At 53.0% G+C, this 21,678-nt stretch overlaps 2 protein-coding genes across 4 annotated transcripts in view; one reads left to right on the forward strand and one right to left on the reverse strand.

Moving 5' to 3' along the window:
- Positions 1-19: 19 nt before the first annotated feature.
- KCTD19 (potassium channel tetramerization domain containing 19) lies at positions 20-21,159 on the forward strand. 2 transcript variants are annotated; one of them, XM_073659691.1, is made up of 16 exons: positions 20-170; positions 2,912-3,178; positions 6,878-7,031; positions 7,130-7,321; positions 7,429-7,560; positions 7,660-7,879; positions 10,363-10,514; positions 10,765-10,868; positions 12,039-12,181; positions 12,542-12,625; positions 14,791-14,845; positions 15,322-15,835; positions 15,948-16,088; positions 16,191-16,345; positions 19,004-19,105; positions 20,075-21,159. In XM_073659691.1, exons 1-16 carry the CDS (start codon positions 147-149, stop codon positions 20,180-20,182), a joined length of 2,547 nt encoding a protein of 848 aa, XP_073515792.1. In that variant the 5' UTR covers positions 20-146; the 3' UTR covers positions 20,183-21,159. The 2 variants fall into 2 exon arrangements, with proteins under 2 accessions (XP_073515792.1, XP_073515793.1); XM_073659692.1 differs by lacking the exon at positions 2,912-3,178.
- Positions 20,629-21,678, reverse strand: part of LOC141175757 (pleckstrin homology domain-containing family G member 4B-like) — a 73,250-nt gene continuing 72,200 nt past the window's right edge. For both annotated transcript variants that reach the window (XM_073659689.1, XM_073659688.1), the window contains one exon: positions 20,629-21,004. In XM_073659689.1, coding sequence (XP_073515790.1) covers positions 20,999-21,004 — 6 coding nt within the window. In that variant the 3' untranslated portion in view covers positions 20,629-20,998. The remainder of the gene's footprint in view (positions 21,005-21,678) is intronic.

The raw sequence follows: 21,678 nt of genomic DNA on the forward strand, positions 1-21,678 counted from the left end.
CGGTTTCCATAGTGACCCAGTCTGATTGATGCTGTTGCCATGGAGGCGGTGGGCGGGTTGACGCTCCTGGGATTTGGCAGGAAGATGATTTCTGAGGTGTTTTTTTTTTTATAGCTGTTAGGACGGTTTGTGACTGAGCGCTAAAGATGGCGGGGAGCGAGCACGGAGCGGTAATGAGGCTCTGGTGACGTCATGTGTGAGGGGACTGAGAGGCGGCTGCTGGCGACGGTGTGTGCGAGGGGACTGAGAGGCGGCTGCTGGCGACGGCGTGTGCGAGGGGACTGAGAGGCGGCCGCTGGTGACATCGTGTGTGAGGGGACTGAGAGGCGGCTGCTGGTGACATCGTGTGTGAGGGGACTGAGAGGCGGCTGCTGGCGACGGTGTGTGCGAGGGGACTGAGAGGCGGCTGCTGGCGACGGTGTGTGCGAGGGGACTGAGAGGCGGCTGCTGGTGACATCGTGTGTGAGGGGACTGAGAGGCGGCTGCTGGTGACATCGTGTGTGAGGGGACTGAGAGGCGGCTGCTGGCGACGGTGTGTGCGAGGGGACTGAGAGGCGGCTGCTGGCGACGGCGTGTGCGAGGGGACTGAGAGGCGGCTGCTGGTGACGTGCGTGAGGGGACTGAGAGGCGGCTGCTGGTGACGTCGTGCGTGAGGGGACTGAGAGGCGGCTGCTGGCGACGTCGTGCGTGAGGGGACTGAGAGGCGGCTGCTGGTGACGTCGTGCGTGAGGGGACTGAGAGGCGGCTGCTGGCGACGGCGTGCGTGAGGGGACTGAGAGGCGGCTGCTGGCGACGTCGTGCACGAGGGGACTGAGAGGCGGCTGCTGGTGACGTCGTGCACGAGGGGACTGAGAGGCGGCTGCTGGCGACGGCGTGTGCAAGGGGACTGAGAGGCGGCTGCTGGTGACGTGCGTGAGGGGACTGAGAGGCGGCTGCTGGCGACGTCGTGTGTGAGGGGACTGAGAGGCGGCTGCTGGCGACGGCGTGCGTGAGGGGACTGAGAGGCGGCTGCTGGTGACGTCGTGCACGAGGGGACTGAGAGGCGGCTGCTGATGACGTCGTGCGTGAGGGGACTGAGAGGCGGCTGCTGGTGACGTCGTGCGTGAGGGGACTGAGAGGCGGCTGCTGGTGACGTCGTGCGTGAGGGGACTGAGAGACGGCTGCTGGTGACGTCGTGCGTGAGGGGACTGAGAGGCGGCTGCTGGCGACGTCGTGCGTGAGGGGACTGAGAGGCGGCTGCTGGCGACGTCGTGCGTGAGGGGACTGAGAGGCGGCTGCTGGCGACGTCGTGCGTGAGGGGACTGAGAGGCGGCTGCTGGCGACGGCGTGCGTGAGGGGACTGAGAGGCGGCTGCTGGCGACGTCGTGCGTGAGGGGACTGAGAGGCGGCTGCTGGCGACGGCGTGCGTGAGGGGACTGAGAGGCGGCTGCTGGCGACGGCGTGCGTGAGGGGACTGAGAGGCGGCTGCTGGTGACGTCGTGCGTGAGGGGACTGAGAGGCTTCTGCTGGCGGCTGCTGGCGAGGGGACTGAGAGGCGGCTGCTGGTGACGTCGTGCGTGAGGGGACTGAGAGGCGGCTGCTGGCGACGGCGTGCGTGAGGGGACTGAGAGGCGGCTGCTGGTGACGTCGTGTGTGAGGGGACTGAGAGGCTTCTGCTGGCGGCTGCTGGCGAGGGGACTGAGAGGCGGCTGCTGGCGACGGCGTGTGTGAGGGGACTGATAGGCGGCTGCTGGTGACGTCGTGTGTGAGGGGACTGAGAGGCTTCTGCTGGCGGCTGCTGGCGAGGGGACTGAGAGGCGGCTGCTGGTGACGGCGTGCGCGAGGGGACTGAGAGGCTTCTGCTGGCGGCTGCTGGCGAGGGGACTGAGAGGCGGCTGCTGGCGAGGGGACTGAGAGGCGGCTGCTGGCGAGGGGACTGAGAGGCGGCTGCTGGCGAGGGGACTGAGAGGCGGCTGCTGGCGAGGGGACTGAGAGGCGGCTGCTGGCGAGGGGACTGAGAGGCGGCTGCTGGCGAGGGGACTGAGAGGTGGCTGCTGGCGAGGGGACTGAGAGGCGGCTGCTGGCGACGGCGTGCGCGAGGGGACCGAGAGGCGGCTGCTGGCGACGGCGTGCGTGAGGGGACCGAGAGGCGGCTGCTGGCGAGGGGACCGAGAGGCGGCTGCTGGCGAGGGGACCGAGAGGCGGCTGCTGGCGAGGGGACCGAGAGGCGGCTGCTGGCGAGGGGACCGAGAGGCGGCTGCTGGCGAGGGGACCGAGAGGCGGCTGCTGGCGAGGGGACCGAGAGGCGGCTGCTGGCGAGGGGACCGAGAGGCGGCTGCTGGCGAGGGGACCGAGAGGCGGCTGCTGGCGAGGGGACCGAGAGGCGGCTGCTGGCGATGTCGCGCGCGAGGGGACCGAGAGGCGGCTGCTGGCGATGTCGCGCGCGAGGGGACCGAGAGGCGGCTGCTGGCGATGTCGCGCGCGAGGGGACCGAGAGGCGGCTGCTGGCGATGTCGCGCGCGAGGGGACCGAGAGGCGGCTGCTGGCGATGTCGCGCGCGAGGGGACCGAGAGGCGGCTGCTGGCGATGTCGCGCGCGAGGGGACCGAGAGGCGGCTGCTGGCGACGTCGCGCGCGAGGGGACCGAGAGGCGGCTGCTGGCGACGTCGCGCGCGAGGGGACCGAGAGGCGGCTGCTGGCGACGTCGCGCGCGAGGGGACCGAGAGGCGGCTGCTGGCGACGTCGCGCGCGAGGGGACCGAGAGGCGGCTGCTGGCGACGTCGCGCGCGAGGGGACCGAGAGGCGGCTGCTGGCGACGTCATTCGAGTGTTTTGAGGGCTGTACATGTGTCCTGTTCCCTGGCCCAGGTGTATGTGGGCCCTTAGGTTACCGGGGGCCCTCAAATGTAATATATATATGTTTATGTCTCCCAGGATGACTGTGTCCTCCTGAATGTTGGCGGCTGGGCCTTCTCCCTCCCCGCCGCGGCTCTCGCTCGCTGTGGCGCCTCCGTTCTGTGGCGAGACGTCTCCCGTTTCCCTCCAGCTGACGGCGGACGGCTCTTCCTGGACCGGGACGGCTTTGTGTTCAGACTGGTCCATCGCTTCCTCCTCACCGCGCAGCTCTCTGCGTCCTGCGTGTCCGAGCTGGATGTCCTGTGTGAACAGGCCCGAGCACTCCGCCTGCAGACCATGATGGAGGTCTGTCCGCTGTCTTATGAAGAACCGACGTCACAAAATCTGCCACAGCAAGGGGCACGCCGTGCTACACACCTGCGCCCTGATTGTGGGGTGCCGACGGGTCGCCATGACGGCCGGGGGTCTGCTGAAGACCCCTGTGCCAGTCCTGACGGTACCTCTGTAATCCGGCCCGTGCTGGCGTCCACAGTACATCGTGACTTCTGCTATGTACAAGTGATCGGACGATCGCAGCTTTAAGTGCCCTAAGGAGACTATTGAATACAGAAAAAAGTGAGGAAAAAAAAAGTTTAAAAAAGTATATAAAAAACAGGTCTCGGAAAATGGCGACATAAGCAAAAAAAAAAAAAAAGTCATATATTTGTATTCACCAGTACAAGTTTGGTGTCTGCGAACTCATAATGACCTGGAGAATCTTATTGCCAGGTCAGATTTACCGTATAGTGAATATGGTAAATAAAAAAACCAAAGAGTGAAAAAAAGGGATTTTGGAATTGCTGTTTTTTTTTGGGGGGGATATTTCGCCGCACTTGGAATTTTTTCCTGTTTTCCAGTACGCTATGTGGTAAAACCAATGGTGTCAATCAAAGGTACAACTTGTCCAACAATAAAAACAAGCCCTCATACGGCCATATTGAAAGAAAAATAAAAAACTTATGGCTGTGGGATATCAAAACAATGTGCAAAAAAAATAAACTGAAAAATCGCCCGGTTCTCAAGGGGTTAAGCGCAGTGCTCCTTGTGTCGTGTACCGGGAGCGCCCCCCCCCCCCCGGACCCTCCGTGTAGCGGGAGCTCCCCCCACAGGACCCTCCGTGTAGCGAGAGCGCCCCCCCACAGGACCCTCTGTGTACCGGCAGCGCCCCCACAGGACCCTCCCTGTACCTAGAACAACCCCACACGACTCTCCGTGTAGCAGGAGCCCCCCCCTACAAGACCCTCCGTGTAGCGGGAGCCCCCCACACGACCCTCTGTGTACCTAGAACCACCCCACACTATCCGCCGTCTAGCAGGAGCGCCCCCCTCAAAGCACCCTCCGTGTAGAGGGAGCGGCACCCACACGACCCTCCGTGTAGCGGGAGCGCCCCCACACGAACCTCCGTGTAGCGGGAGCGCCCCCCCCCCCACACGACCCTCTGTGTACCTAGAACAACCCCACACTATCTGCCGTGTAGCGGGAGCACCCCCCACAGGACCCTCCGTGTAGCAGGAGCGCCTCCCCAAAGGACCTTCCGTGTACTGGCAGCGCCCCCACATGACCCTCCGTGTACCTAGAACAACCCCACATAACCCTCCGTGTAGCGGGAGAGGCCCCCACATAAATCTCCGTGTAGCGGGAGAGGCCCCCACATGACCCTCCGTGTAGCGGGAGCGGCCCCCACATGACCCTCCGTGTAGCGGGCGCGGCCCCCACATGACCCTCCGTGTAGCGGGAGCGGCCCCCACATGACCCTCCGTGTAGCGGGAGCGCCCTCCACATGACCCTCCATGTAGCGGGAGCGGCCCCCACATGACCCGTCGTGTAGCGGGAGCGGCCCCCACATGCCCCCTCCGTGTAGCGGGAGCGGCCCCCACATGCCCCCTCCGTGTAGCGGGAGCGGCCCCCACATGCCCCCTCCGTGTAGCGGGAGCGGCCCCCACATGACCTTCCGTGTAGCGGGAGCGGCCCCCACATGACCTTCCGTGTAGCGGGAGCTCCCCCCACAGGACCCTCCGTGTTGCGGGAGCTCCCCCCACAGGACCCTCCGTGTTGCGGGAGCTCCCCCCACAGGACCCTCCGTGTTGCGGGAGCTCCCCCCACAGGACCCTCCGTGTGGCGGGAGCTCCCCCCACAGGACCCTCCGTGTGGCGGGAGCTCCCCCCACAGGACCCTCCGTGTGGCGGGAGCTCCCCCCACAGGACCCTCCGTGTGGCGGGAGCTCCCCCCACAGGACCCTCCGTGTGGCGGGAGCTCCCCCCACAGGACCCTCCGTGTGGCGGGAGCTCCCCCCACAGGACCCTCCGTGTGGCGGGAGCTCCCCCCACAGGACCCTCCGTGTGGCGGGAGCTCCCCCCACAGGACCCTCCGTGTGGCGGGAGCTCCCCCCACAGGACCCTCCGTGTGGCGGGAGCTCCCCCCACAGGACCCTCCGTGTGGCGAGAGCTCCCCCCACAGGACCCTCCGTGTGGCGGGAGCTCCCCCCACAGGACCCTCCGTGTGGCGGGGGCTCCCCCCACAGGACCCTCCGTGTGGCGGGAGCTCCCCCCACAGGACCCTCCGTGTGGCGGGAGCTCCCCCCACAGGACCCTCCGTGTGGCGGGAGCTCCCCCCACAGGACCCTCCGTGTGGCGGGAGCTCCCCCCACAGGACCCTCCGTGTGGCGGGAGCTCCCCCCACAGGACCCACCGTGTAGCGGGAGCTCCCCCCATCGGACCCTCTGTGTAGCGGGAGCGCCCCCCACAGGACCCTCTGTGTACCGGCAGCGCCCCCACAGGACCCTCCCTGTACCTAGAACAACCCCACACGACTCCGTGTAGCACGAGCCCCCCCCTACAAGACCCTCCGTGTAGTGGGAGCCCCCCACACGACCCTCTGTGTACCTAGAACCACCCCACACTATCCGCCGTCTAGCAGGAGCACCCCCCCACATGACCCTCCGTGTAGCAGGAGCGGCCCCCACATGACCCTCCGTGTAGTGGGAGCGGCCCCACATGACCCTCCGTGTAGTGGGAGCGGCCCCCACATGACCCTCCGTGTAGCGGGAGAGCCCTCCACATGACCCTCCGTGTAGCGGGAGCGGCCCCACATGACCCTCCGTGTAGTGGGAGCGGCCCCCACATGACCCTCCGTGTAGCGGGAGAGCCCTCCACATGACCCTCCGTGTAGCGGGAGCGGCCCCCACATGACCCTCCGTGTAGCGGGAGAGCCCTCCACATGACCCTCCGTGTAGCGGGAGCGGCCCCCACATGCCCCCTCCGTGTAGCGGGAGCGGCCCCCACATGCCCTCTCCGTGTAGCGGGAGCGGCCCCCACATGACCCTCCGTGTAGCGGGAGCGGCCCCCACATGCCCCCTCCGTGTAGCGGGAGCGGCCCCCACATGACCCTCCGTGTAGCGGGAGCGGCCCCCACATGACCTTCCGTGTAGCGGGAGCGGCCCCCACATGACCTTCCGTGTAGCGGGAGCGGCCCCCACGCGACCTTCCGTGTAGCGGGAGCGGCCCCCACGCGACCTTCCGTGTAGCGGGAGCGGCCCCCACGCGACCTTCCGTGTAGCGGGAGCGGCCCCCACGCGACCTTCCGTGTAGCGGGAGCGGCCCCCACGCGACCTTCCGTGTAGCGGGAGCGGCCCCCACGCGACCTTCCGTGTAGCGTGAGCGGCCCCCACGCGACCTTCCGTGTAGCGGGAGCGCCCCCCCACGTGACCCTCCGTATAGCGGGAGCGCCCCCCCACGCGACCCTCCGTATAGCGGGAGCGCCCCCCCCACACGACCCTCCGTATAGCGGGAGCGGCCCCCACACGACCCTCCGTGTAGCGGGAGCGCCCCCCCCACACGACCCTCCGTGTAGCGAGAGCGCTCCTCACACGACCCTCTGTGTAGCGGCAGTGCCCCCCACATGACCCTCCTTTTTCCTAGAACAACCCCTCGTGACCCTCCGTATTTTTGTGGTCTTCTCGTGCCCGTCTTTCCCATCAGTACCTGTCATTTGCTTTGTTATTATCAGGCCCTAGAAAAGTTTAAAGCAGAGGCCCCCCACCTGCGCCCGCAGATACCCCCGGGCTCGGCTGTCCCTGAGAAACCCTCCGTCAGCTACTGGAAGACTCGTAAATTCAGCAGCCGCCTGTCTGAGCTGCCAGCGAAAAGTTCCCTGTCCTCAGGTGATGAGGGGTCCGCTCTAGTGGGGGGGCTTCCAGGATGGTCTGTCACTCTCCGCTCCATCTTCTGCTTTACTACCCGATCCCACCTTGTCTTTCAGGCAATCGAGACAATGCTCCTCTCGGCCTTTTTGACAATCCTTTCCTCGACGTGCAGGAAGACGTTCCTTACTGGTTCCTTCCCGTTGATCTGCTGGAGACGTATCCTGGACTGGTCACGGAGGACAACCTGCTTTGGTTCTCTGAGACTTTTGCTTTGATAGAATGCGGCTGTCAGGACGTCCGATTCATAGGTCAGAAATACGGGAGACCAAAAATAAAAATGTTTTGACCACGTGGATAACGCTGCTCGTTCTGGAGCGGTTTCTGCATTGTGGTTACTCGCTCTGATATCCAACAGGAAACTTCCTACACACTGGAAAGTTTTTCTTGCCGGACAACTTCTCGAATTTTGAGGTTTTGGAGGCTGAAATCCGATCTCTGGGAATCCCAGGGCTGCTCCAGGCGCTGCACGCCGAAAAGAAATCTACAGGTGAGATGTTTGTCTGTCATAAGCAGAGCGCTGGATAAAATGCTGTGGGTTTTGATGGAAACAATAGCGGCCCCCCTATAGTTGATTATTTGCATCTAGGATATGCAGGTGGTGGCCCCCAGACGGCTACGCCCTACAGGAACAATATAGCTGTCAAAATAGGAGACCCGCACAAAGCGATGAAGCCTTTCTACATCCTGGCCCTGGAGCTATTGGCGAAGTACCCGGACTCTGCTCTGGGCCAGCTGAGAATCGAGAGCAGCGTGGACGGCAGCAGGCTGTACATCATCGGCTCCGGGACCCTCTTCCTACATGTAAGGTATGGGGCAGCAGGATATCGCCTAGGACCTTATTCACACTCGTGTGCTGTAAAATTACTTAGCTAAAAAGATGAACATTTTAGTGTTGGTCATATTTGCTACAACATTTTGGGCCTTTTCGCCATTTTTACATAGTGTTTTGTACTTTTCCAAAAAAGTGTATGGTGCTTACTGGAAGGGGGGAAGAAGTTGTGGACGTGCCAAAGTTATTCTTGGTGGCGTTACTACAGTCCGATGGGCCCCAGTGCATGTTGGTCAGATGTATAGGCCCTTGTAGCTTTCTAAATCCTATAAACACACGAGTGTTGTCCCCCCACCTTTCATTATGTAGTAATGTCCCCAATCCTGGGCACCTTCCCTTCCTAATATATCTGTCCCCTATCCTGGGCACCTTTCCTTCCTAATATATCTGTCCCCTATCCTGGGCACCTTTCCTTCCTAATATATCTGTCGCCCATCTTGGGCACCTTTCCTTCCTAATATATCTGTCCCCCATCCTGGGCACCTTCCCTTCCTAATATATCTGTCCCCCATCTTGAGCACCTTCCCTTCCTAATATATCTGTCCCCCATCTTGGGCACCTTCTCTTCATAATATATCTGTCCCCCATCCTGGGCACCTTCCCTTCCTAATATATCTGTCCCCCATCCTGGGCACCTTCCCTTCCTAATATATCTGTCCCCCATCTTGGGCACCTTCCCTTCCTAATATATCTGTCCCCCATCTTGGGCACCTTCCCTTCCTAATATATCTGTCCCCCATCTTGGGCACCTTCCCTTCCTAATATATCTGTCCCCTATCTTGGGCACCTTCCCTTCCTAATATATCTGTCCCCTATCTTGGGCACCTTCCCTTCCTAATATATCTGTCCCCCATCCTGGGCACCTTCCCTTCCTAATATATCTGTCCCCCATCCTGGGCACCTTCCCTTCCTAATATATCTGTCCCCCATCCTGGGCACCTTCCCTTCCTAATATATCTGTCCCCCATCTTGGGCACCTTCCCTTCCTAATATATTTGTCCCCCATCCTGGGCACCTTCTCTTCATAATATATCTGTCCCCCATCCTGGGCGCCTTCCCATTCTAATATATCTGTCCCCCATCCTGGGCGCCTTCCCTTCCTAATATATCTGTCCCCCATCCTGGGCACCTTCCCTTCCTAATATATCTGTCCCCCATCCTGGGCACCTTCTCTTCATAATATATCTGTCCCCCATCCTGGGCACCTTCCCTTCCTAATATATCTGTTCCCCATTCTGGGCACCTTTCTGGGCGCTTTCCTGGTATATACCGCGGGTGAAATAAGTATTGAACACGTCACCAATTTTCTGTAAATCTATTTGTAAAGCTGCTATTGACATGAAATTCTCTCCAGATGTCGGTAACAACCCATCCGATCCACACAGGCAAATACATAACCATAGATGTCCATAAATTATGTGTAATAATGAGAAATGACACAGGGAAAAAGTATTGAACACATGAAGAATGAGAGGTGCAAAAAGCCTCGGAAAGGCCTTACACCGGCTGAGATCTGTCAGTGATTAAAAAGCAATCCTGACATTTAGTGAGAAATAATATCAGCTGGTTAAACTGATGGCCTATAAAAAGGTGGCTCATTACCAAGGTGCCACAGAAGAATCCTCTCATGATGGGGAAAACCAGTGAACTGTCTCAAGACTTTCGCAACCTTATTGTTGCAAAACATACTGATGGCATTGACAGAAGAATTTCTAAACTACTGAAGGTTCCAGTGAGCGCTGCTGGGGAAGAACATTATTTCACCATAAACCGGCCACAACCAGGTGATCCTGCCCACATCCAGCTGAAGCAGGCACTTGGGTCGACTCGTCTCCCGCGTGAGCCCGGTCACATCCTCTGCGCCTGCGATCGATACGCCCCTGGTTATTCTTACTCCAGTGTGTTATTGTTTTATTGCTGGCACCTGAAACGCCAGCCTTCAGAAATTCTCCCCCCATTTTTTTTGTGACTGACAACATCATGACGTTCTATTACAAGGGCCGTGCCGCATGACTTGGGATAACAAGCCAAACCAGACCCTCCATATGCAGACCCCTCATGAGTGCAAGGCAGGAGAACTGGTTGCTTGGGTGAGAGGCCTAGGACAAGGGTGTCTAAGGGTAGAGTTTCTCCTTGTAGAGAGCACCACGTTAGTGTAGGGAGACTGTAAATTCCCAGTGCCGAGCATTGCACGGCAAATTCGGTGCTCTCCGCAAGCAGAAAATTAACCCCATAGTCCCATTGATTTTATAGGTAGTCTAATTTCTTTATGCCAGATTATCAGATGGTCCAGATTATAGGACAGTCATTGGATGAACGGTTTATAGAGCTAAATTGTAAAACCTCTGGAAGGAGGACACAAATGGCACAAGCTCTCCCGGATCATCAGATGTTATGCCATGCTGCGCCTGACACTCGGGTGCCTTACATTAATACCGTTTCCAATTGTTTTACCACCAGGAATTGGATGGGAACGAGCCGACTGCCCTTGACCAGAAGCTTTTTGGAGATTTATGGTCTGTGCATGTACCTGGACAGAGGGGGCGCTGTTTATCAGCCGATGAGAGAAGCCGTCAGATCGTACCTGAGGTCCAGGGGCAGCGTGGATGCAGGTAGGAGGTCGCCCCGGTCTTACACGCGAGGCGGCTGTGCCCACATCTGTGGATTGTATGTCTGGGTCACCGATCCTACTACATCCTGACTGAGGGGGCGCGATGTCACAATATTCATAACCATTATTAAATGAAAGCGATCCTGGTGTTTACCCTGCGAAAAAGAAAAGTGCGTCTCCGATGACTTCATGCAGCGGCTCCTTGTCTGCAGCGAGCCCACAGTTTGTGTAACGTATTCATCTATATTCAGGTGACAGCTGGACGGCGGACGTACGAGCCTTCCCCAACCAGCAGACCGTCAGGGTGTATGTGCGGAGCTACTGGTACGCCACGTACCTGAAGACCCTGCTGAAGGTAGCGGCACGGACCGCCCGTCCTGTATTGTCTGCGTCTGGCCGTCCCAAGAAGCTGCTAATTCTTCAGCATGTATTGGCATCCTTAAATGTGAAACGCTTGGACATGGAGAAGCGTCTATAGATGCCCCGAGGGAGGAGGGTGATGAAATCACATATATTTTTGCTTCAACACAGCGGGGAAAAACGCAGCGTTTACACTACGTCGCAACGTGTCTGTATAGATATAAGCGTAAGAAAGTCGTTCACACCTAGAGTAAGCGCCGCACTTTTTCCATTGCAGGTTTTTAATTTTTGTTTGCATTGAACAGTTCAGTGGAAGTGGATGCGATTTCATGAACACCCCTCCGCCCCTGCTCCGTGCATTTAAGACGCTGCTGACCTGCGACTTTTGTTGCATTTTTTTTTTTTTTTTCTCTATCGACTTCTATGGGGAGCCTAAAAAATACATATAAAAACACAGGTGCGTTTTTAGTGCAGAATAACTAGAGTTTCTGCACTTGGTAGCATAGAGAAAAATGCTTCAAATCTGCCCCAAGAAAATAAAAGATGAGGAAAAAAAAACACGATAGTCTGAGTAGATTGCTGTTTTGTATTTTGGTTCAAACACAAGTGGGGACATGATGGCCGTATGTTTGCAGCACCTAGGTCATGGGTGTCAAACTGGAGAGGTCTGTCGGCCTCAGCTGGCCCACCATGTCATTTTCTTTTTGTGGCCCTCAAGGTCAGGACACAGAAGGATCGGCCTTCATTTTCCCCGGTCCTGGTTTCTGAAAAAAGCCTCCTAGAGAAAAAAAAAAAAAACACAACCACACCTCGGCCAGTCCGTGCATTGCACCCTGTGCTGGTACGTGTTGCACAGACTTTTTCATGAGCCCCCAACAATTACAAGCGCCCCATTAAAGGCAGCCATAATGATGATGTGGCCCTCGGTGAGGATGAGTTTGACACCCCTTGATAAGACCTACAGGACCATTCCCACACATTGGTTGTGGATGTTATGAGACCCGGTACGGCCCTAAAAACACTGCACACCATAAGACGTTGGTGAAAAATCGCCCCAGCAATTCTCAGAAAGCACAAGGCCACCTATATCTGTCACTATGGATGATGAGAAGGTCTGAGAACTACAAGGATACGGTCCCATCTGCTCTTTCCTCTGTCCCCGCAGTGTCCGCAGCTGCTGCAGAACTCCAGGAAGACGCGCTGGATCAGCTGCGGATCCTCCCTGTTGGTGAACGGAGATGGAGAGATCTTCAGACACATCCTGAACTTCCTGAGACTGGGGAGACTTTACCTTCCCTCCGACTTCAGGTAGGGACCAGCCCCGTGCTTTACCCGTCGTCATTTCTACCTTTTTATGTATTTTTATATAAAAGGAAACTTACACACAAGATGGAAGCGTCTCCTAATACGTGTAATAAATCTTCCCATGATCCGTAAGTCTGAACTGTGCCGCAGTGATGTCATTCAGCAAAGTCACCACTAGATGGCAGTGATTCTACTTCTAGTGCCCCGGTGGTCTTTATACCCCAGAATGGCTCCGATTTCATCAATTACATATCATTTTTTTTTCTTTTTTGACTTGCAGCCTTCGTTCCCGTCCATGAGTGTGTCGGTAAATGGCTCATTAATCAGATGCGCTATTATTTATGGCTTTTCCTTTCCTTGCAGAGAATGGGACCTCCTGAGTCGGGAAGTAAAGGAGTTTCGTATCCCGTCCCTCGTGCAGGCCCTGTATGCGTGCCCGGCTTACAGGTAACATGTACCCAAAGTCTAATTACTGCTCAATAATATGGCTTAATTAAAAAGAAAAAAAAATACATTGATTGCTTGTACTCAGGATCGATCATCAGTGAATGATTTGTGCTTGTCCCACCCCAGGACACTCACTGATTTCACAGACCACATGGGGGGGGGGCCGCCTGCCATCTGTGAGTGACGGCGCCTGGTACCGGCTCAGTAACGCTGATCTCTGTTCACATTGGTAGATCAGCTGCAGTCGCACTTATCTGGATTTCGGGGATGTAGAGGCCAATCCTTTTGCTGATTATTAGGGTCCCCAGGGTGGGTCAATTACTGATCATACACTGATGGCGGCTTATCCTAAAGGAGGATATTATAGAAAAGCCCTTTATACTGATTTTCGGTTTATCTTATGTTGCACCCGTGCAGCGGCCTCTGGCGCCAAAAGTTCTTAGTAGCAATCCTAAAAGTTACTATCGACCCTTGGGTCACCATACCTATGAGGACACAGCTTGCTCTCCAGCGGTGCTCCTCGGTCACTTGTCCCTCGAGGCTGCCGCCGCGGAGTGCTGGTGTCCCCCCAATACAAATGGGTGACCCTGTTGGCGTCTGGAGATGTTAAAGGGGTGAGTATCTCCTTCTCATCAACTCCCCGTTTCCTCCACGCATCCCGCTCTTATCCCCCTTGGGCCCGCTACTTTTCTGAAGAAGTAACACTTCTCCTTATCTTTCCTGCAGTTCTTCATTGGGAAATTATTTTTAAAGTGTCTACCCCCCTGTGTAGTTGCCCCTTAAGCAGTCCCCTGTGGCATTGGTGACATATTTCAGCAAACGCCAAGCGGTCAGCCAGGCTCCCTTTGCGGCCAGTGCCGTGACGCCCCGTCCAGTCAGGAATGGGTCCTGTCTGTGACTCAATCTATGGTCAATTATCCGGAGCGCTCGCCCTTCAGTGTTCACTTTCCTAAACTGGTCCTGTGCCCCTCTTTGTCACCCACCTACCCCGCAGGCGCTCTCAGAAAGGGGTGCGCTCACAGCAGTGTGACTGATGGAGCGCAGGGAGGAGAGGTCGTCCTTCTCCTCCTGACGGCTGTTTCCCTTTTAAAGGCTATGCCACATGACTTAAGATAGGAGACAATCCAGAAGCTCCATTTGCATATTCTTGTTTCAAGGTGTTTTCCCCCTCATCAGTGCAAAGCAGAAGAACTGGTTGGCTGGGCGAGAGGCCTCTAAGGCCGGAGTCACGCTAGCGTATAGCATCGGATGGTTCAAGCATGTGCTCCGATCCTCTCGCACGCGAGAATCGGAGCAGAGCTGCGGAGAAGCTCCTCCATTACCGATGTCCACGTGAATCGCACTGCACTCGGGTGATATCCCGAGTGCAGTCCGATGTTTCACACGCACCCATAGGCTTGTATAGGTGCGTGCGATCTGATTCTCGAATGCAATTGCGGCATGCAGAATCAGCATGAGAAAATAATCGTAGATGTGAGCTGACCCATACAGTAACATTGGGGCGAGCGCAGTCCGATTATTTTTATTTTATTGGATTGCACTCTTCCGATTTGATTGCAAGTGTGAGCGGGCCCTAGGGGATAAAGTTCTTGTGGAAAGTGTCAGTTTGGCATAGGGAAACTTATAGACCTGGTAATATAAATAGGCCCCCGAGTTAGAGAGGCCTCTCACCCAGCCAATCACTTCTCCTGCTTTGCACTGATGAGGGGCGAACACCGTGAAACACAGATCTGCAAATGGAGCTTCTGGTTTATCCTCAGTCATTCCTCCTTATTCCAGGCTGGCGCAGACACCAGGAGAAACCTTTCCACGTTTTATTTTGCAAGTGCACCAGATATCCCGAATCCAGGCGCCTCTTTTCTTTGTGATGTGCCCCCCAGTGTCAGCTAGACGCTTCACATGCTGAACGTCTAAGGCCATGTTCACAACAACAAAACTTCCAGAAAACACTGAAAAATGAGCATTTTCGACTTAGAGTTTTTACTGCCAAGAGAGCAACTTTTGGCTGCTGAATAAAAGCGCTGCAAAAAGGCAACATGTGAACACGGCCTAATCGGTGCCGTGTCCCTATAGTTATCCACACGTGGTGAAGACACTCGGGTTTTATAAATGTCGTTCATTTTATTGTTTCCATACCCAGTAATGTGATCAATGTTGTCCTGCAGATTATGGATGACAGGTCGTGTCTGCACCGGCTCCTCGGAGGATCCTGCACCAGAGGTGACTGATTTCTGGCCACATTTTGGCTTTATGCCTGGATTACAGTGTAAAGCTCGGCTGTTGTTCCCCCACCCCCGGAGGGTCCCAGATGTTGGATCCTTTGTGGTGATTATATCGATCAAGGACATACAAAGAAATAAGAGAAAGTGGAGACAGTCAGCAGGGAGCCGCCTCTATTAGGATGTAAATCAGTGATATGCAGGGGGGGCTAAGCGGCACTGGTACTGGGGAAATAATTAGACAGGTGGTCTGTGTAATCGCCATCTAGTGAGAATGTAACGGACCCCAGAGGAAGGAGAATGGGAGGACGACGTGCGGCCTGTGATCTGCAGAGCGACGTTTTGTTCCTCCGGAGATGATGGAAATGACCCTCTCCCCGGGGGGGCTGCTCCGCTAGGGTCCGCCACGTTCCATGTAATAGATTACACCGAGCGTCATAAGACTGACGTGTCATATTCTTGCTGTCTGTCATGCAGGTTATGAGTGGGATTTCATCTACTGAAGGCAGACCCCAAATGGATCGAGACCTGCAAGAGAATCCCCCCTCAGGCTCACGAGGGCCGACCCAGCATCCATTAAAGGGCCCATTAACAAGTCCAGGTGTAAATCACGCTGACGGTTTTCCCCGTAGTAGCGGGATAGGTGACTGCACTGAATATACAGCCGATCCGATAGCGTGTCTCATCAAGCAAGTGAGTGAAATCGGCTCCAAGATGTCACCCCGTGACGCACGTCCCACTGTAACATCCCAGGAAGGGAACACATTGACAGGACGCTCTGGTGACCCGGGACGTCTGTGCTGCGATACTGAATACGGGAGCTCGGGATACAGAGGGAAGATGAAGCCAGACGGACCGACGCTTATGGGAGTGACGCCGGGGTTCATTCTTGTATGTGAGGCCACTGAACAGAACCTGCTGGGGCATCACAACTACAGTAAATTATCATACAGCGGCCCGACACCGGGCGACACCGTGGCCTTTGCTGGAGGTGAGTGCGGCACTGTATGTAGAGGAGCACTGCTTAGTCATAGATTTATCTGATATTCCAGATGCTCAGCATTTATCTGCCGCCAGCTCTGACTCCTTCTCCCCTTCATTAGGCCCTGGGGATCTTGGGGCCATTCTCTGGGTACAACACCACCCCCTGCTGACCACCGATGGGAGCGCAACAGCCTTTCAAGACAGTGTCATATACATTAGTGAGATGGATATCCCGGCGCGTGCAGAGGGGACGGAAGAAGGTAAAGCGCCGCTCACATCGTCTCCTACATCACAATTGTCAGACGCTAATAGGAATATAGTCTGAAGTTGATTCATCGCTCTCCTTTATGTTTGTCTTTCAGATTTATTTTTTCTGACTTTTAATACGTCCCATAAAGAGATGTGGTATGGCAGACAGTGCAACTCCTTCCTGACCAGCGTCATCCTGGATTGTATCCGGCACGAGGCACCCAAGCACATCCTCTGGAAAGTAATGAGGCTTGTGAGCATGTACTGGGTAAGTAATCCAGACATTGAGGTGGGAGAGGGTCCGACCCCGGCCACACCACAGGCGTGCACACCGACACTGCTTTCTAAGGCTTCATTCACACATCCCGTGTGTAGTGACCGGCCGCTGCGGACATGATGGGGATCAGATGGCTCCTGCAATGTCAGGGCTGAGCTGTCAATCATCACAGGATGATTGAGGGGGTGCACTGAGCATTCTGGCACCGAAGCCCCTCAAGTATATATCTGATGTACTTTAATGGCCGAATCTAATCCGCAAAATGGACGGGAATAGGACAAACTCTCGAGTCTCACGGACCGGACACATGGATCCGTTTGTAAAGCTGATGCGTGTCTGGAGCAATGAAACTTTATGGGTCTGTGTTCTGTCTGAGAGAAGAGGGGGAAAAAACCCCAGACAGACCAAAAACAGGCGTGTACAAGGACTGAGCGCCGTAGCCTTAGTCTGTGGCACAGGAGCCCCCCAGCTCTCTGCTTTGGCTGCGGGACCCCCCAATCTGTATTTATAGGGGTACTGGCAATGCTCAGTGTGGAGAGGTAGATCTGTCCTGACTGCGGCTGTGGAAACACTCTGTAATTGTAGAGCGTATACCGTGCTGAGCGCAGGTAGCGGTGATCTATGACGTCCCGGGTGTAGGAGGGTCACCGTGTGTCTTACTGCCCTTATTAAAGTCTCTAATGATCTACTAAGAGCAAAATCCAATGCTCCCTGCTGATTCTCCTGGATCTCTCTGCCACACACTGGATCACCAGCTCCTCCTCACTATGCTCCTTACTGTCTGCCTCATTCACACCGTTCTCCTGGTTCTCCTCCTACCACTGACCGCTCCTTTAAATGTATTTTTTTTTGCCAGTTCTTACTTCTCTCCTTCTCTTTACTCTCGAGGTTCCTCAGTCCCGGGTCCTCCTCTTACCGTCGAGGTTCCTCGGTCCCGGGTCCTCCTCTTACCGTCGAGGTTCCTCGGTCCCGGGTCCTCCTCTTACTGTTGGGGTTCCTCGGTCCCGGGTCCCCCTCATACTGTTGGGGTTCCACAGTCCCGGGTCCTCCTCTTACTGTCGAGGTTCCTCAGTCCCGGGTCCCCCTCATACTGTTGGGGTTCCACAGTCCCGGGTCCTCCTCTTACTGTCGAGGTTCCTCAGTCCCGGGTCCTCCTCTTACCGTCGAGGTTCCTCGGTCCCGGGTCCTCCTCTTACCGTCGAGGTTCCTCGGTCCCGGGTCCTCCTCTTACCGTCGAGGTTCCTCGGTCCCGGGTCCTCCTCTTACCGTCGAGGTTCCTCGGTCCCGGGTCCTCCTCTTACCGTCGAGGTTCCTCGGTCCCGGGTCCTCCTCTTACCGTCGAGGTTCCTCGGTCCCGGGTCCTCCTCTTACCGTCGAGGTTCCTCGGTCCCGGGTCCTCCTCTTACTGTTGGGGTTCCTCGGTCCCGGGTCCCCCTCATACTGTTGGGGTTCCACAGTCCCGGGTCCTCCTCTTACCGTCGAGGTTCCTCAGTCCCGGGTCCTCCTCTTACCGTCGAGGTTCCTCGGTCCCGGGTCCTCCTCTTACCGTCGAGGTTCCTCGGTCCCGGGTCCCCCTCATACTGTTGGGGTTCCACAGTCCCGGGTCCTCCTCTTACTGTTGGGGTTCCTCGGTCCCGGGTCCCCCTCATACTGTTGGGGTTCCACAGTCCCGGGTCCTCCTCTTACTGTCGGGGTTCCTCAGAGCTCAGTCCTAGGTCCCCTCCTTTTCTCTCTATACACTGCCCTTATTGGACAAGACATCAGCAGATTGGGTTTCCAGTATCATCTCTATGCGGACGACACCCAATTATACACCTCTTCCCCTGACATCACCCCTGCAGTACTACGAAATACCAGGGATTCTGTCCGCAACATCATGTCCTCCCTCTATCTGAAACTGATTCTCTCCAAAACTGAACTCCTTGTGTTATTTTCCCCTCTACTACCCTACCTATCCCCGATATTGCAGTTACTGTGGTTGGTTCTACCATTACTACCCAGCGGCACACCCGCTGTCTTGGGGTCCTATGTGACACAGAACTTTCCTTTATTCCCTATGTCCAATCCCTCTCTCGCTCTTGTCACCTGCCTCTTAAAAACATCTCCAGAATCCGACCTTTTCTCACCTTTGAAACTACAGAAACTCTTACTGTCGCTCTTGTTCACTCTCGTCTGGACTACTGCAACTCTTTACTGATGGGTCTCCCTCTAACACAACTCTCTCCTCTCCAAACCATCCAGAATGCGGCAGCCAGGGTCGTATTTCTATCTATGCTTCTACCCTGTGCCAGTCATTGCACTGGTTACCCATCTGTTACAGAATACAATCTCCTCTGTTATCCACAAAGCTCTACACAGTTCTGCCCTGCGCTATATCCCCTCCCTCATCTGTTTATTACGCTACCTGTGCCCTCCATTCTGTAACTGATCTAAAACGAACATCCTCCATAATCTGAACCTCGCACCTCCGTCTCCAAGAGGAGACCTCAACTCACTAACCGAACTCTCCCCTGTCCCCTTCTAAATGTTAATCAGAATCTGCTCCCTCCTATTCATCTGTCTCCACATGTTCCACCACAGACGAGATGTCCGTCATCTGTGTACAGAATATATATCATTAGTGATATCACATTTTATGCTTTATTGCAGGTTTTCCAGATTCCAGCCAGACAGTTTGCAGAAGACTTGATGCTCCTGCAGATTTATAAGAGAAAGAAAAGCACAAGAAAGTCTCTGCAGCGCTGGTTAGAGGTAAGAGATAGTAGAGCGTGCGGATAGTAACTACATCCTCAGACCTCCTAATAGCGGAGATTTGTTGCACTTTTTTTGTGAGATTATTTTTATAAATATATATATATATATATATATATATATATATATATATATATATATATATATATATTTATATATATATATATATATATATATATATATATATATATATATATATTATATTAATATATATATATATATTATATTAATATATATATATATATTATATTAATATATATATATATATTATATTAATATATATATATATATTATATTAATATATATATATATATTATATTAATATATATATATATATATTTATATATATATATTTATATTTATATATATATATATTTATATATATATATATTTATATATATATATATTTTTATATATATATATATTTATATATATATATATATTTATATATATATATATATTTATATATATATATATATATATTTATATATATATTTATATATATATATATATATTTATATATATATATATATTTATATATATATATATATATTTATATATATATATATATATTTATATATATATATATATATTATATATATATATATATATATATTATATATATATATATATATTTATATATATATATATATTTATATATATATATATATTTATATATATATATATATTTATATATATATATATATATTTATATATATATATATATATTTATATATATATATATATATATATATATATATATATATATATATATTTTTTTAAATATTAAATATGTATTTAAACAAGTTTTTCTATATAAATAATTTTTTTTTATTGCAGTTTGCAAAGAGTCAAATAAATATTTTTTTTAAATTGAACTATTTCATTTATTTAGCTGGTTTTACATGGATATTTACTAGTAAACTGTTTCGCAGCCATACTGACCATCATCACTTTGTTCCTCTTCAGTTCTCGCTGCCCTATGCTCGAAGATACAGCCAGTGTATTACTACGATGCTGCAGAACGGACACCACCGGTCGGCCTCGTGCATCGCCCTGAGAACTATTCTACGGTAACCTCATCACCCCGGTTCGGTCCGGTGTCCGGCTGAAGAGCTTGTGACATTTTTTTTAGATATGTATTTATTAGATTTATTTATTACTGGTTAATATATAAGGGGATGGCAGAGCAGTTAATGGTCCGGGCAGGATTTGGGGTGAATATTTTAACTTAAAGGAGGTCATGTAAAAAGTGAGTGGCACAATCGGGAAAGAGCAACCAAACACATTTTATCTAGAACCATAACATCTTATTCCTCGGGATTTTTCAAGATGATCACACTGTCCTTCTGTGAACGATGGCGGCGACACTGGAATACGACGGTTCTAGATGAGAGAACGTGTCTGGGGGGCATATTCGGATTCAGGGCGCTACATTCAATACCTTTCCTCTTCCTTTTCGCGGACCCATCGGGTCCAGTCCGAACTCTGCATTAGTGCGGATGACAACAGACAGACAAGCAGAGGAATAAACCTGTTTTTTTATTCAGATTTCATCTTTGCCTCCAGTAAATAAATTATTTCTAGTTTTATGAAGAACTATAACAAAATACGACGGCACATCAGATTCCAGTTCCAACATTGTGAAAAACGACAAAAAAAAAGGTTTTTCTCATTAAATACAGAATTCTAATTTTGCAAAACTTTTTTTTTTTCTTTTTAATAAATTGTACAAACTGTGCAGCTTAATAAGTAAATCTGTCACTGAGAGGAAGCCGATAATAAACTATATACAGGGAGCGGGAAATATTACACGTGAGCAGGTCACTAAGTCGTCTGTTAGAGGGGCCGATGCCGATGCCAGGGGGCTGCAGCAGCTCTGTCGGCGTCCGATCACACCTAGAAAATAAAACGGGGGACTGGAGTCAGCAAAGACGGTGGTGGTAAAGTGACTGGGATCCTTAATGCCGCCAAAATACAGGGTGGATGTCTTTTTTTTTCTTTCTTTTAATGGCCTTCAGCTCGATCTCAAGTCATGGCGCCTTGATGCATGAACCCTCTTGTAGGAAGAGCGATCTTGTGGAAGCCTAGATCACCAGGATAGGTGTAAAAGTCATAAAATACCAGGTGGATTCTCATCTACAGTAAGGGGTCATTCTTCCTAATATACAGCGGCTGCTGCAGCCATGGAGCTATCTGTCCATCACAGACATCAGCTGGAGCTAAATACTGTATAATACAGCATGTCGCTGCTGCAGAACCTCTTTGAAGTCAATCCCTAATGGCACAAGTAGTAATGTATTTTTCTGGCCAATAACACAACACTAGAGGAGAATCCTCTGCTTTCATGGGGACGTGTCCTAACCCATCTGTTGCGTACAATGGCCGAATACAACAATTTTTATGTGGTTATTAAATAGTCTGTCACTCCCTAAACACTAATTAATCCACTTTAATGCTACAATACAGGCATGATTTTTATAGGGGCCAAGGTGTGTATGGGACTTGGCCCCTATAAAAATCATGCCTGTATTGTAGCTTTTAGTGGATAAGCCCCCTACACACCTGTGTAA

Source organism: Phyllobates terribilis, unplaced genomic scaffold (assembly GCF_046119375.1).
Source record: "Phyllobates terribilis strain yellow unplaced genomic scaffold, ASM4611937v1 Scaffold_14__1_contigs__length_39327217, whole genome shotgun sequence".
Classification (NCBI taxonomy): Eukaryota; Metazoa; Chordata; class Amphibia; order Anura; family Dendrobatidae; genus Phyllobates; species Phyllobates terribilis.

Excerpts from the sequence above, each read along its gene's own strand:
- KCTD19 (XM_073659691.1), top strand. The coding sequence starts at position 147 with ATGGCGGGGAGCGAGCACGGAGCG. Across the intron at positions 12,626-14,790 it reads TATGCGTGCCCGGCTTACAG|ATTATGGATGACAGGTCGTG; the intron begins GTAACATGTACC and ends GTTGTCCTGCAG. Across the intron at positions 16,346-19,003 it reads GGCTTGTGAGCATGTACTGG|GTTTTCCAGATTCCAGCCAG; the intron begins GTAAGTAATCCA and ends GCTTTATTGCAG.